This window comes from Tamandua tetradactyla, chromosome 10 (genome assembly GCF_023851605.1).
Source record: "Tamandua tetradactyla isolate mTamTet1 chromosome 10, mTamTet1.pri, whole genome shotgun sequence".
Taxonomy (NCBI): Eukaryota; Metazoa; Chordata; class Mammalia; order Pilosa; family Myrmecophagidae; genus Tamandua; species Tamandua tetradactyla.
In genome coordinates this window covers 17,460,271-17,475,905 of record NC_135336.1, presented here as the reverse complement: position 1 = coordinate 17,475,905, position 15,635 = coordinate 17,460,271, and the positions used below count along the sequence as shown (strand labels likewise).

Genomic DNA, 15,635 nt, shown 5'->3' with positions numbered 1-15,635 from the left:
CCCCATTCCCCACCCCTGCCTCTCTCCTCCCCAAGGGTCACTGAAGTCCCTCTATGTCCACTCACTCCCCCAGACCACAGTCCCAGTCATCTTTGCCCATCTCCTACGTTGTCCCATGGAGCAGGGGTGAATTCAATCCACTCCACCCCATCTTCCCAGAATCCCCAAACTTAAGTCATTCTTGATTTCTTTCCTTCACACTCCTGCATCCTTTCAAGTTTTAAAATTTTTGTTTTCAAGATGCAAATCTAATCTATACACCACTTTCCAATTCTATTACTTCTCTAGCAAAGGCTTCAAATTGCACTCAGAACATCTAAGCTCTTTATCAGTCTAAGGATTACAAGGCCTAAGACCTGCTACTCACTGTGTACCACTCCCTTTGCTCACTGCATGCCGCACATTGGCCTGATTTCAGTACCTCAAGTATATTCAATACTTTCCTTCTCCATGACCTTTGCATGTTTTTCCTGCTCCTGATAGTTTTTCTTAAACAATAAGATCTTATCATCCTTCAGGTTTCAGCCTAATCATTAACTCCCCAACATATTTAAAGCAGAATTCTCTATTGCATTTTCTCTATTTTTTCATAGCAATTCAATAAAATCGATTTACATTTATGTTTGTTTGTACCCCCAACTAGAAGCTTCTTAAGGGTAGGGGCTGTTTTGCTCACCACCACATCCTACTATTTGGTACACAGTGAGGCTAGTTAAGGCTACAGATAGGTAGTCTGGCTGGAGGAATGGGATAGGTACACTACCAGCCGGGTTTAGGTAGGATGTCCACCCCTTGACCAACCCACTTGGCAGCAGAGACAAGGTCTTGAAAGAAAATGGTGAGCCCCACTAGGATACATTGCTGGGAGATGCAGAATGGTCTCATAGGAGAAAAACAGGTCATTGAGGAAACTGTTGGGCAGGCATCCTAACTTCTATCTACTACATAATGTGTCTCCGGGCTTTTCTTCCTTTAATTTAGTAATTACTTTTTTCCTTGTTTCTTTAATAACCCTCCATTAGTCAGTAGTTATTATCTCTGATCTGAAAGAATATATGCTTGAATTGCCCAAATATGTAAAATATATAATCTTACTCTCCTAGCGAGACTACATATCCCAGTTTTCATTCAACAGGCATTTACAAAGTGCTTTGTTCAGCAGAGTATTATGAACAGAGGAAAAAAATCTGGCAAATATTACACTTGACTATGGGACTATGAACTCACCTTTGTGAATAAATACAAGTATCCTAAACATGAGAATAAAGACAAGCTTTTGGCATTGAATTGCAATAATGAATTTCATGAATTGCATTAATGAAAGTAATAAAGATTCTTATTTTGCAAAAGCAGTGACACACACAAAAAAACTAATACTGAAAAGTTTTTTTTATTTCCAAGATCAAATATTACAACAGGACATTTACATGTATTTATAAAAAAAATGCAGCAGTTGAATTTATACATCAGAGGTTTCCTTGAGTTTGGTCCCTCTCTCAGCACAGTGAGCTGATGTCTTCAAAGACTTATCGCCCCACTCCCTGCCCCCCACACCAAATGTCCCACCCTCCCTCCCCAATTCAAGTTGCAGTATCAAAATAAAGCAACTGGGTACAACACAGCAAGAGTATCCACAATTTGGTACAGCCAAAATTAGAGGATCACCAACAGAGAAACAGATCCTCAATTTAGAAAGTATTTACCTATAGACGAAATGTATCTATAGATATATCACACCCAGTTTAAGATTTCCCTGGTTTTAGAGCAAGTGGAAGTTTCATTGAGTCTTAGCAGTTACAGCTTTGCTTTACCTAATGGCATGTTTTTCTTCTGCTACAAATTTAGATTTTTCTATTGTCCCCTCATGCCTTCAAATTTAAGGCTATCCATAGCACCTCTATTATCACTTACTAGATATAAAGGAGGGTTTCTAGTGTGTCTTGAACAAAAAAAATTTGGTGGATGGTCCAGTTACCCCTTGCTTACTAGTCCAAAATTCTTTTTCCCGCTTTTGGGAAGAGTTGCAGAAAAAAAATTATTATCTCCTAGCACCATGGGATTAAAGGCCTGGAAAACTGAGAACTGTATGTGTATCATCTTCGGGAGCACTTGCCAGAAACACTGTCTGTCCTTATCTTCTTGAATTCGGTAACAAGGTTACACTACAGATTAAATTTAGAGGCTGTCCTGCATTAAGAATGCAAATCTCAGAAAGACTACCACTTTGTCCAGAATAAACTGAGTATACAAACATTCCAGGGAATCTCTCAATACTGTTAGGAACTGCTTGAGAACACTTTAAAAGCAAACACCCCAAGTTGACTTCTCTCAAATCCCCAACCCACCCTAATCCCCATCCCCAAACAAATTTCATTCCTTGATTAACCTCTCTGAATAAGATGGGAAGTGAGGTTTGGAAAATGACATGGAAAGTGTTTATAAACACAATTAGTGAAGACATGCCAGAACTGGGCACCCCCAATGATTCAAAACGCATTGTTCAAACTGAACTCATACAAAGCATGCAGAGTCTACAAACACTCCCGTGAGTGAGTTACTATGGAACAGCCAATACCTACTGGAAAAAGGACTTTGCTTCCTAAAAGGCTGAAGGTTAAAATAAAAAAAAAAAAAAGAAAGAAAAGAAAAAAAAAGACACCAGATGCTTCTAAGTTCTTAGCAATCTAAGAAAAACGGCTGTGGAAAAAGATTCTTAAAGGAGTAAAGAATTGTGTCTAGCAGATTCATGTCAAAGCTTGGATGGAAGCCCCTCAGAGTATACATATGTTAGCATCAAATAGTACTCATTTCTTTACATCTAAGACTAGAGGATTATCTCATAGCTTTACTGTCTCACTTCCCAGTAAGTGTTTTAAAGTCTTTCTAAACTTAAGGGACAAAACTAAGAAAGTAACAAGGCACAAATTCCCAAACTGGTAAGACAAACAGCCCCTATTACAAGCTTGCTACTCATCTAAAAAGTGGAGGTCACATACTACTTTCACTCTAATTTGCAGGTAAAAAGGTATTTTCTGGTGGCAGGAGTCACTCCACGTGAGGGCAACAAATTATAAGTTATTAAGAGCAGATGATTAGTGTCACAAAACTATTTATATTTTGAATCACACCAATTAAGTTATTGATCTTTTTCATTACTAAGAACACAAGCTTTGAGAAAAGCATACTGTAAAATTTTGTTTAAAACAGTAAAATATCCAAATGAGCATCAACATTTGAATGTTAACTTGAAATGGATCCTGGTGACATGTACTATAAAGCCATCTTTCCTCAAAGAGAAAAAAAGAATGGTAGGGAATGCTTCCACATCAACAATCTTTCCTTAACAGTTAAAACTCCCATATTGGGTCTATGAAAAAGAAAATTTAAGAAAGGATGCAATTCCAGACCAGAATTTATCTAATGATTTGAAATGTTTCCCATTTTATTTATCAAATTTAATACATAAATGATTCATGGCAGTCCATTTAGATTATTAACTTCTTTTGATAGAGATAAGACATTACTCATGTTCATTTCAGCTTAGGGTGACTATTCTTCCTATCTGAAAAGTATTTGACTTTATAAAGGACATAAAAGTTTCAGGTATTTTGGTCTCTATAGAGGAAATATCATTAAACAACAAAAACTTGCTTTTTATTGCCACAGTTAAGTAAACCAAGGCAACTTTCCATATTTATAGATTAATATGTGGTTATTCTTAGGCAAAATACTACCATTGGTATTTGCAATTCTAGCCCTCAAGTGAATCGGGGTATTTTAAAAAATATATCTCATTACAGAAATGCTAAATTATGTTTTTTTACAGGAGCTCACACTGGATTGCCCAAATTTATTTTGAGATCATCTGGCAAAGACAGACTTTTACCAAAAATGATGTTTATGAGAATGTCTGAAATTCTAAGCAATACCATAGCATTCTGTACATCAAAAATGGGGGTAGGGGTATCAGAGAATTAGCCATACTCTATTTAGAATAAGAGCATTCTCCTTAAGTACAGAGAAAATGAGCTATAAAAAGGGATTTTTTTTGCTTTAAATTCTTCCCTTATATTCATACTTCTTTATAAAAAATGAAAAATGGTTCATATTTTAAAATGGAGTTTCTTAAGCAATGCCAAGTATGTTAACAATCATGACTAACTTCCAGAGAATGGATGTCAAAAATCAAGAATAGAAAATGGAGAAGAGAAAGTAGGATTAAAAGATTTTCTAATTAAGGTTGTCTTCATCACATCCAATAATCTAAATTGCCTCGCTCATAATATTGACACATAGATGAGTCAAAGACCAAAATAACTGTTACTGAAATGCCAAAATCTCTTTTTAACAGTGAGAAATCAAGCATATTGGTATGGTATTCTTTGTTGGTTATTTTCAGTACCAAAGAACATTCCTGCCACTACTTTAAAATATGTTCTGTGTACTATTAAGCTTTTCATAGCAAGACAATAAATGAAACACTAAGCCAGGCAAACCAACTAAGTTGAATGTTCATAGTACAAAACTGTCTTGAAGTAGCCTATTCATTAAGACTAGCATTACTGGAAAATTCCCACGTTCATCAGAAGAGCTGGTTTCTCCTACCCTCATTTAGTTTTATAGAAGACCTTATTCATATTCATCAACCTGCATCCCATTGTTAGCTACTGAGCAGTTGAGAGACATCCCTCCTCCAAATAAAAAGAGAGGGGGAAGGAAATGATACAGTGGAAATACACTCTATAAGATTAAAAAAAAAATTTCTATCTTCCAACAACTGCTCAGCTAGTAAAATGCTTTGTTTTTAAGCACACATAAAATAAAATTTAACTCTGGTGTCAGTGAAATACTGGGTTCTCATTAAATAAATTTCTGTCATACTCAATACTGATTAAGAACACAGCATTAAGTCTTAAAAATTAATGAACTGTATTTAAAAGATCTAGCAGTAAATAGTATATTCTCCTTTTGGAAATGTCATCATAGTGATGTTAGATCAAGTTAATCAGGCAAATGATAATGTGAATACAAAAAAAAAAGGCAAAAGGAATTGTCTAGGGATAATATATAAAGGGGAGACAAGGAAGCATAAAATTTCAGAGTGGAGAAGGTCTTCAGAGATAACCCAATTCAGTGGTTTACAATATGTGAGTCCCTAGAGTTTCTGCAAGAGGTCAGCAATTCCATTTTCTCCATTTATGGGATTAATAATATTAATACTATCATGAGGGACTACCTAACTCCCCACCTTAAACTAGGCAATTATAAATTTATGAGTCCTTTTACTTAAAAAGACTGAGATCTATTGCTCTGGGCCAATTTTCTCTGTTTTTATATGAGTTAACTTGAGACTCAGAAGAGACCTGCCAAGATAACAGTTAATTAGCAGCAGTACTAATACCTAAGTGCACTCATGCCTACATATGGTGCCTTCCCACATATCATATGTAACATACTATACATGTAGTTTGTTCCTGGATAAGGAAATTAAATCTTTCCTTCACTGCTAGTGGTTCCCTCTGGTATTTTTCCTGTGTCCAATCAAGATCCATGGTAGCTAAGCATCTTTAGAGCTGGGATTAATAATCCTTTTCTGCTTGGTTACTGGGTATGCCTTACTAGTTAATTTATGCCTTAAGTCTAGTAAGTTAGTGTTTGCCACCTTCCAAGTCATTTATTTGTGAAGAGCTTCTTAACCAAAACCCATACTATTCTTGCCCCACTCTCCAACATTTCTACTATAATTATAGTTCAGTCCCAGAAAGTTAAGCATTTACATGTTTTCTGATTATCTAATGACTAGTACATGTCTCCCCAACTGGGTAACAAGGAGGTTACCAGATTTAATTAAAATTTCAAAAACATTTCAACTTCGATTAAGGGACTAATAAATATAAGTGACTTATAGAATCAAGGAACAGAATTTTTATAAAAGATTTAAAAGTTTAGACATAGAGGTTTCAATAATCTGGTACAGCTGGGACTTAGAAGATTATTATATCTTTTCTGAAAAATGGTTAAAAAATTAATAAAATTCTTTATCCTTTCCAATTCTTGGTAAATAATGCCATATAGTTATTTCCCTTTCATATTTTCATTGGTCATTAAAAAAATAATAATAATTAGCCCCTTAAAATAATGGCATAAAATAAGAATTTATAGGCATGTGGCAAATTCCACAAGTTTTATCTCAAATTTCCCCTAGCTTTAAGAAAATAAAACCAAATAATAGTTTACAGATCTACAACTATGGAAAGATAAACTTTTGAGCAAACTGATTCCCCTGTTGTTGGAGAATACAGTACAGTACAGTGAAAAGAGCATGGACTCTGGATTTCAATTCTGATTCTGCTATTAATAGCTGTGACATCCTGGACAAGTTCTCAGAGCCTCAATTTTCTTTCCTAACTATAAAACATGAAAACACACATTTTGTAGAATTCTTAGGACGATTAAAGGAGATAATGCAGATAAAGTACCTAGCATAAACTATTTACTCAAAATTAGTTCCTTGTTCTTTTCCTCATTTGGCAACATTCTTTCTTTTCACTGTTTTTTTTTTCCCCTAAATCAAAATTTTAAAGTATTACCTTCACTTTTGTCCTATCAGTTTCTATTTCATTTCCCTTTGTCTCTTTTCACTTACTCTCCCTTCCCTATTTTGTTTTTTCTACCCATCTTTTAAACAATCTTTCAAGCTCTTCCCAATATGTATAAGGACTTAAAAAAAAAAAAACTAATTTTATGGACCTCATTTAATCTATTCAATAAAACCTCTGCCCCAAAGGGCAAAGGAACTTGCAGAGAGACTAAGACAAACTGGAGGATGCATACTAAGTGGATTAAGTTTTTGAGCAAGGTAGTACTCCTTACTCACTCTTATAATGTACAATCTTTATCTCACATGGGCCTCTACATCAACTCCAGGATAATTATACTCCTGCCTTAAAATAAAATAAAATAAAATAAAATAAAATAAAATAAAATAAAATAAAATAAAATAAAATAAAAGCTTCTATACCCTATACTCTAAACTCCCCACTTATATCTAAGTTAGATGAATGTCACATGTTCTATCTCTTTGATATGCTTAAATCACTTTATATATATATATACATACATACATACAAGTACATACACATATATATATACTTGGTCATCTCAGAGTAACTCAAGTTGAAAAAAGTCACTTTGGTTTCTCATAAATGAATATGCCAGGGCTGAACATGTCAAAAAGAACTACACTCTATCATTAAACATGTTGTTTCAGGCTCTCTGAATGTTTAAAGAGAAGTGAATAGGTTAAGAGGATGAAACAGTCCTATAGGGATATTTTTTTACTTCACATTTTTGACAGATGTAGGCTTTAGCTGTGATTCTGCTAGGAGTGGAGATGGGTGCTATCACAGCACCAAAGCGTAGCATACCCCTTACTTCTTACCCTGTGCTTCCCTGAATTTTTAGATTCCTGACCTCTGCTTTTCTCTTCTACCAACATTTTTTAACCCCCTAATGCACCTCTGATAGCATATAGTTTTATTCTTCAGAAAAGCAAGTATTTATCCAAGGTCAGAGACACAACTGAGGAATTATCATAAAAACTGTTTCCTCAATAAATCAGAAGCTCCTAGTTAAGCTTTGAGAACCTATGAAAAAACACCAAAGTGGTATTACTCAGTCACCAATCTAAAGAGAGAACTTCCACTCAAGGTATAAATGACATTGTAATTATATAAATATATTTATAAATATTTATACAATTATATACTTATACATAAGCACTTACACAGACTTAGAAAAAGGTAAGAACATTAATTCATAAGGACTCACTGAAGAATAAACAATTTTCCATGATTTCCTAAAGGAGATACATAACTCATTCTTTAGGGAGGGTCCCTCAAAATCCAACCATTAGAAACCATATTCTATAATTGTACACTAGCAACAGATAAACATCTTCTTTTTAATCCCCTAGTTGCCGAGAGAGTAGATGGGAATTCATAGGTCTTAGAGCAAGAGCAGTATATGTTCCTCAAATAGAAGAATCAAGTTAACCCCCCAACTGACAAAACAGGTCCATTCTACATTATGTGTTTTTTTTACTTAAAAGTTTCAATTTTGCCATCAGAATCACCATTCCTTCAGAGGATTTTGTTTGAATAAGAACTGAGCATATAGTGAAGTTGATAGGCAAACAGTTATTATATATATTCAAGATGGTCTCTTCTAAATATTACTGAAAAAGCTTTCAGCAACTACAATTTGAAAGTGGCTTTTGTTGGCAGAAAAAGCCCACAAGGTCTGAAAATTACTGGTAATCCCCTCCTCCCATTTACAAAATGGTGTCTTATGAATTGAGTTTAAAGTTCTTCCCCTTAGGGAGCCTTTTGTTTTTGATATTTTTGCAACAAAATAGCATGAGGATAAAAGCTCGTTAGTCACCAAAGCCTTTTAGAGGCTATTCTAACCAGGGGTCAAAATGAATCATTATTTTTAACCAAAGAATGTGGTTAGCAACTCTCAGCTGCCATCTTTTTCTTTCTCCCGGGACATACATAAGTATGCCCAAAAGCATATAGGACAATCAATAACCATAGTGGTTACAATTACAAACCATTTTACTGCATGATTATTGAACAACTGCCTTCATACTGGGAAAAAATAGCAAGTGCTTTCCTATCTCAGTTACCACAATTTGCTCACTAAATGTCCATTCTAGGGTTAGCAAGATCAATATAGTTTATATTGTAATAATGAAGGAAGTTGTTTCAGGCTAGGACACTGAAAGCCACGCCATGCTATTCACCCTACATTTAACACCCATTTTGTCAATAACATGTATCATGGAAATCTTGGAGCTTGGGAGGGAGGGAATCCTTTGGGGAAGAAAAGTCCTACTATGATAAGCAATAATTATAAGGGGTGCTTTTCCCATGTAAACAAAAGCCTGGACACTTCATTACGTGATATTTCCTACATAAAAACAAAACAAAATGAAACATTAGAGAAGAGAATGTCTTCTCTCTTCTAAAAATGGAGCTCATGAAAAAGGGAGATTGTTCTTATTCTGCATCTAGCCATTCCTTTGCCAGAGAAATCTGAGGAGCAACATTATTTGATCACAAAAAAGTGCTGTGCAAGAGACCATTTCTTGAAACACACATTTTCTGCTGCCAGTACTAGGAGAAATCTTATCTTTACACTTCCATTTGGTCACCAGATTTTGGTAAGAAAGAGAGAAAGAAAGAAAAGGAAGAAATAAAGTTAGAAAAAGAGGAAAATAGGAGAGGAAAGAAAGAAGAAAAAGAAAAAAAAGAATAACTGACCGATTATAGGAGAGAGCAAGAATTAAGAGAAGGCAGGTGACTTGCTTGCCCAACTTTGGCTCTAAGGTCCTATGAGCCAAAATGCATACCCAGTGACATGGTATCTCACAGGAAAAGGGAAAAAGGGATAAGCTGAGAGAGGTCAGGCCATGGTGTTAATTTCTTTCCTGTACAAAGACAGTCTCTTGAGGACAGAGGCCTGCCTCTTGTAATGTAATGTCATAGTCCAGGTGAGACAGTTTCCTTCGAGGGAAGTTGGTGAGAAGTTCAAAACGTTCATTTGGATAGCCTTTAGACTGGACATGCTTCACCAAAGCCTATAAGAAGAGGAGAAAGACAAAGCTGTTAAACTGAAATAAAAGAGCTTATTAATGAATTAAATATATAACATTCATTTTATCATTATCAGATAAGATAGTTTAAGTTATTTTTCCAGATAACTGAAGCTTACCCTCTGGATGGGAAGATAATGTATTCAATAATTCAAGGCCATTACATGACTACTGAACTACAGAGAGTTATTATTGTCTATCCCAATAAACAAACCTAACTGCTACTTATAAAATTACTGACTTCATCTTTAAACATTTCATCAGTTTTCCTTCCTTCCTTTTATCAGGGAAGACGTCTTTCATCTCTACTTATGGCCAATCTTGCCACCTGTGCATGGGATCCCTTCTACTCTTGTCTTGTCAGAAACCCTGCCCAATAGAAGATCTTCTCTTCTACAGGTATTTTCAATATCTCCTTCTCTAGAGATACTACCCATCAGGCTTAAACGTGTTCAGTCTGTCCTTCAATCCCTTTCCCCCTCTAATTATTGCCCACTTTTGCTTTAGCTTCACAAGTAAACTTCTTTAAAAAAGTGGCCTATACTTAAGAGCTCCACTGTCTCATCTCCCATTCCTCCTAAATACTAGGCCTGGAAGTTAAGTGTCAGCACGAATGGCCAGATCATTTCAGTCACTGAAATCTCATTCCAGTCACACAGTCTTTAAGAGCCAGCCTGATTATCTCTAGCCACAGCTAATAGGCAAGTATGGGCACCAAATCCAAGGAGGATTTATTCAAGGGCTAAGCTAAGTCTGACTAACTGAGAGTTGAAAGACACCCAGAGGAAAGGCCTGTCAGCCATGGGCTTTTAGATATCACCATGATAGATGTGCAAGCTGAGGAGTAAACAAAAGTCCCCAGTGTACAGAAAGGAGAATGGTATGGGACAGACTATCACATGGAACAAATCAGATGGGTGCCATGATGAAAATATCACTGGTTATTAATCAATTTGTAGTTCTACACACTAGGAAACCCAGGAGCTCTATATCGTTTCAAATAACCCAACTCTCTCGTTTCCAGAGGTAATTAACTTCAATATAATTTCTATTCCATGAAGTCACAGAATAGAAAAACCTTGACTGAAATAGACCTTATGTGACTATCCTAAGGTAATCTGGAAAGGAAATAAAATGATTAGAATTAAGATTCACCACACGTGAGTTTCCAATTAGAGGTCAGACTGAGTATCTAATACCTAGTTTAAAGGATCATCAAGTAAGTCTCACCGCACTGAATCTAATTATTTAGGTCTTCTACTTCAAACAAAAGCTATTAACTAGATACACTTACTAGCAGTTTAGCTTGCTCAGGGAGAGTGATCTGTTCCCTTTTTCCATCTGGATACCTCAGCATCAGCTGTGCTTTTGGTCCTAAAAGGAGATTTAAAAAAAAAAGATACAGAAACTTAGGATATAACAGCAATTTAAATAACTAAGTAATCCTTTCCATAGTATTCAAGTTTTAAGGAAAGCTAAATTTAATATGTAACTCACCATTTACATCTACCTCCTCCACTATTCCATCTGATTTTTCAGGTGACATCTCCAATATTTCTGAATCCATCCCTGGCAATCCTTGGTGGTTTGTGGTTGTTCCAGGCTCAGTCCTGGCTGGGGGCTCAGTCAGCGACCTTCTGTTATCCTCTTTTCTATGCCCCAAATCTTTGTGGGGAGACTTTCTGGACTTGGCAAGATTCTCTATCTCCTCTTCTTCATCGGAGCCACAAACAGATATGAATTCCTCACTGCCAGAAAAAAGTTCAGATTCAGATTCTTCATCTGAGCGGCTATCCTGTTTTGTCTGTGTTGAATCAAAATGTGTCTCTTGCAAGGAGGCTCTGATGGCAGCTTCTAGCTGGCTATCTTCACTAGCATCTATAAGGCTCTCCTGTGAGATGCAGCCATAAAACACAGGTAGAAAGAAAAAGCAAACAGTTAAACCAAAAAAGTGTTAGTCAAGTCAATCAGGGCATAAGAAATATAATAGGTTGCCATTATTATTTTCTGCTGAATATCTTTCTTCTACTAAATTTTAAGCTATTTAGATCAAGGACCTTTTCTTACACAGCTAAGTTAAAAAGGATATTTTAAAAACAACACCAAAAACTTTCATAACACTTAGCACAATGATGTTGCAAGCAGTAGGTAATTTTTCTTGCATCAAAATGAACAAAATCAAGGAAAACAATTCATCTATTTCTTGCCCAGAAGAAGAAAAGAACAAAGTCTTAAAATATAAAGCCATTTAAGACGCTATTCTTTAAAATGACTGAACATTGTTCTCTTCAACTAGCACCGTCACTGGCACACAGAAGGATATCAATAAATAATTGAACAAAGAAACTATCATTTCTTGAAAATTCTAAGAGTCAGATCTCTAGCACTTAAAACAAAACAAAATACTATTCCAAAAATAGGGAAAAAATAGTAACTATTTTCTCCCAAGTTTAAATTACAATGAAGATTTTTACTGTGATCATGAGAAATGTTAATTTCTAATTTTCTCTTTGGTAAAGTCCTGATTTTACAGAGTTCACCAAACTTAGTGAGTCACAAAAAATATGGGTTGCTTCAGTGGAACTTTAGATTCTCATCCACATTATAGAAAAAAATGTATGAGAAACCAAGAACTTACAGTGGATATATCATGACATGAAGGAATTGTTAATTTTTAAAGGACGTGATGGTATTGTGATTGTGTTTAAAAAATAAAAATAAAAAGAGCCATTATCTTTTAAAGATACATGCCAAAGTATTTGTGAATGAAACAATTCCTGGGATTGTTTCAAAATGATGTGGGATACATGAAACAAGATTGGTCACATGTTGATAATTACTGAAATTAGGCAATGGATACACAGAACTTCAATAAATCCCCTCTTCTGAATATGCTTAAAATATTCTATAATAAACATGGATGGGCTGGCAACAACAACAAAAAAACAAAGAAATCTTATTTTGGCTTCCACTCATCTGACAAAAGATTGGATTCTTTTATTATACTTTATTGTATAGTATTTAGTCATATTATTTTATTGTATTAATTTACCACCCCAAAAAAAGCAAATAGATGGGCCCAAGTGACATTAAATGGCTTGGATAAAGTACAGACTTAGAACAAATGACACTGCCCAGCATGTACACTGAATTTAAAGATTGTCCCCATGGCAGGCACTATTAGTTTCCTATGCAGTGTCCATTCTCCTCTGATTCCTTACCTAGAGAACTCTATGTGTACAAAAAAAGGTGTGTGACTGAGAAGTAGATTGGTGAATGATGGTGTAAACATTATGACTGAACACAGTGCTGCTACAAAAAGGAATGAAGTTGTGAGGCATGCAATGAAGTGAACGAACCTGTGGGACATTTGGTGAGGCAAACTAAGCCAGAAAGAAAAGAGCAAATACGTATGATCATTTAGAAAATACTTACAAGAAAACTAGGGCCTAGACTGCAAGCTCTTACAGCAGTCTCATTTAGTCTTGGTAACTGTTATTTCTGGGTTTTGAGGGGATGTTTTACATATGTGTAACCTGGTATTTAGAGACGAGAATGAAACTGATCGGGTTGGGATTAAGGTAATTCAGAATAGAGGGGTAAGGAAGACACTGCATGTATTTTAGAACTTCACCTACTCCTTTATTATGTCCAGAACCTTGTAGCAGATAATCTAACCCAACTTGCCTGGCTAGATCATTTAAACAATCCAAACATACTGTATGTACAGACTTACTGTAATGATTGGATACATCCCAGATACATTAAGCAGATAATCAAAGAGTATTGGTAAAGTCCCTTGAGGGATGGGAGGAAAATTATGAACTATTAAACTTTACCACTGCGGAAACTGCTGATATTGTGTCAAACATTAGGGACACCTAAATCAGTAGGCCAAGCCCTTCATCTTGAGGCTTACTCTTGTGAAGCTTATGTATGTGGCAGAGAAGCTTAGCCTACCTATGGGTATGCCTAAGAGTCACCTCTGGAGGACTTCCTCTGTTGCTCAGATGTGGCCTCTCTCTCTCTCTCTCTAAGCCCAACTCTTCAAGTGAAATCACTGCCCTTCCCTCTACATGGGACATGAAATCCAAGGGTGTGGGAGATGACTCGCAGGTATGAGTCCAGCCCTGGTACCATGGGATCAACAATGCCATCCTGACCAAAACAGGGAAAAGAAGCGTAACAAATAAGGTATCAGTGGCTGAAAGAGTTCAAACAGAGTCAAGAGACTACTCTTACGCAAGCTTCAGTTAGACAATGCTACTATCGTAACTTGCCAACCCTCAACCAAAACCATTCCTGCAAATCCTAAAGGACACCTAGGGCAATATGTAAGATTCTTCAAAGGTTCCATGCACTAGGGTAACGTCCCAAAACCTACAACTTCCAGATAGGTCCCTGAACCAGATATCCTAAAATGCAGAGGGGCCAGCCCTTCCAGAATATCAACTACTTCCATTCCCTTATCCTATATATTGACAGCCCCTTCCAACATGGAAAAGTTAGAATGCCCATAGTCCAAATACCCTTAAAGAGTGGGAGGAAGCTCAAAGGTGATGGTAGAGTTATACAGAGAACGTTGGGTTTAACAAATGAGTATGAGCGCTGAATCATTATACTGATATTTCTTTTAGCCTCCAGTACCTTAGAGCAGCTAGAAATAAAAACCTGAATTGTGGAAATGTAACCCATATAAAACTGAAATCTGTTATATAACTAATTGTTGTGATGTACTCAGAAATTTATTGCTCTTATGTATGTATGTTATTTAAAGAGGAGTATAACAGAGAAGATAGGATTTAACAAATGAATATGACTGCTGAATCATTTTATTGATATTTCTGTTGGTCTTCAGTTGTCTTGGAGCACTAGAAGAACTGTAACCCATACCAAACTCTAAAATCTGCTCTATAACTACTCGTTAAAATGTACATGGAAATTTATTGGTTTTTTTTGTATATGTGTTATATTTCACAATAAAAAAAAAAAGAAAGTGTGTCTAACTGGTAAATTCCATTTATAAGTTATTCTGGCAGTAAGAAAAGAAAATCATAGTATAGAGCTAAAGTAATTCCTAGCAGGAAATAACAGAATTAAATATAGAGGGAAATTACAGAATTAAATAGCTTTTATATTAGAAAAGCTGAGCTTTTATATTAGAAAAGAAAGATCTCAGTATTAATATAACCTAAGTTTCCACCTTAAAAAAACAAAATATCCAACTAGAAAAAGAAACTTAAACCCGAACTAAGCAGAAGAAAGGACAGAAACCAATGGCCTAAGAAACAGAAATACAACAGAAAAACATCTGTGAAATAAGATTAATAAAACTGATGATAGTCTTTAGCCACACTATCAGGAAAAAAAAAAGTGACAAATAATAAAAGGATTAAGAGAGGAGACATTACTACATTCTGTACAGTCAATAAAGAAATATTAAGGAAATATAACAAAAAACTTTATGCCAATATATTCAACACCTTAGATGAAATGGACAAGACTCTAGAAGGACACAACCTACTAAAGCTGAAGAACAGATACCTTGTATAACCCTACATCTATTAACAAAATTCAATTTATTGTTTGAAACTTCCCACCGAGAAAACTAGGCCCAGGTGGCTTCAGTGGTGAATTTCAACAAACATTAAGGAATAATTAAGTACTAATTCTACACAAACTCTGTAAGAGGAGGGAACATTTTCCAAGTCATTGTGGGTCAGTATTATACTGATAGCAAACCAGACGATGACATTACAAGATTTACAAGAAAATAAACAATAAAAACAAAACAAAAAAAACTACAGACCAGTATCTCTCATGAACAAAGACACAAAAATCCAACAATATATAAAACAAATAAAGCATCATAACCAAATAGGACTTAGCCCATTAATGCAAGGTTACTTTAACATTAAAAAAATCAACTAACATAATTCACCCAAAAAAATAAAAAAGATATATTGCCGTGTGGGAG

General features: G+C 35.4%; 1 protein-coding gene across 1 annotated transcript in view; it reads right to left on the bottom strand.

Moving 5' to 3' along the window:
• Positions 1-1,374: 1,374 nt before the first annotated feature.
• UBXN7 (UBX domain protein 7) overlaps positions 1,375-15,635 on the bottom strand; it is a 99,594-nt gene continuing 85,333 nt past the window's right edge. The window contains exons 9-11 of the mRNA XM_077117988.1: positions 11,156-11,549; positions 10,953-11,032; positions 1,375-9,643 (exon numbers count right to left, since the gene is read on the bottom strand). Of these exons, the coding sequence (XP_076974103.1) occupies positions 9,482-9,643; positions 10,953-11,032; positions 11,156-11,549 (636 nt within the window). The 3' untranslated portion in view covers positions 1,375-9,481. The remainder of the gene's footprint in view (positions 9,644-10,952; positions 11,033-11,155; positions 11,550-15,635) is intronic.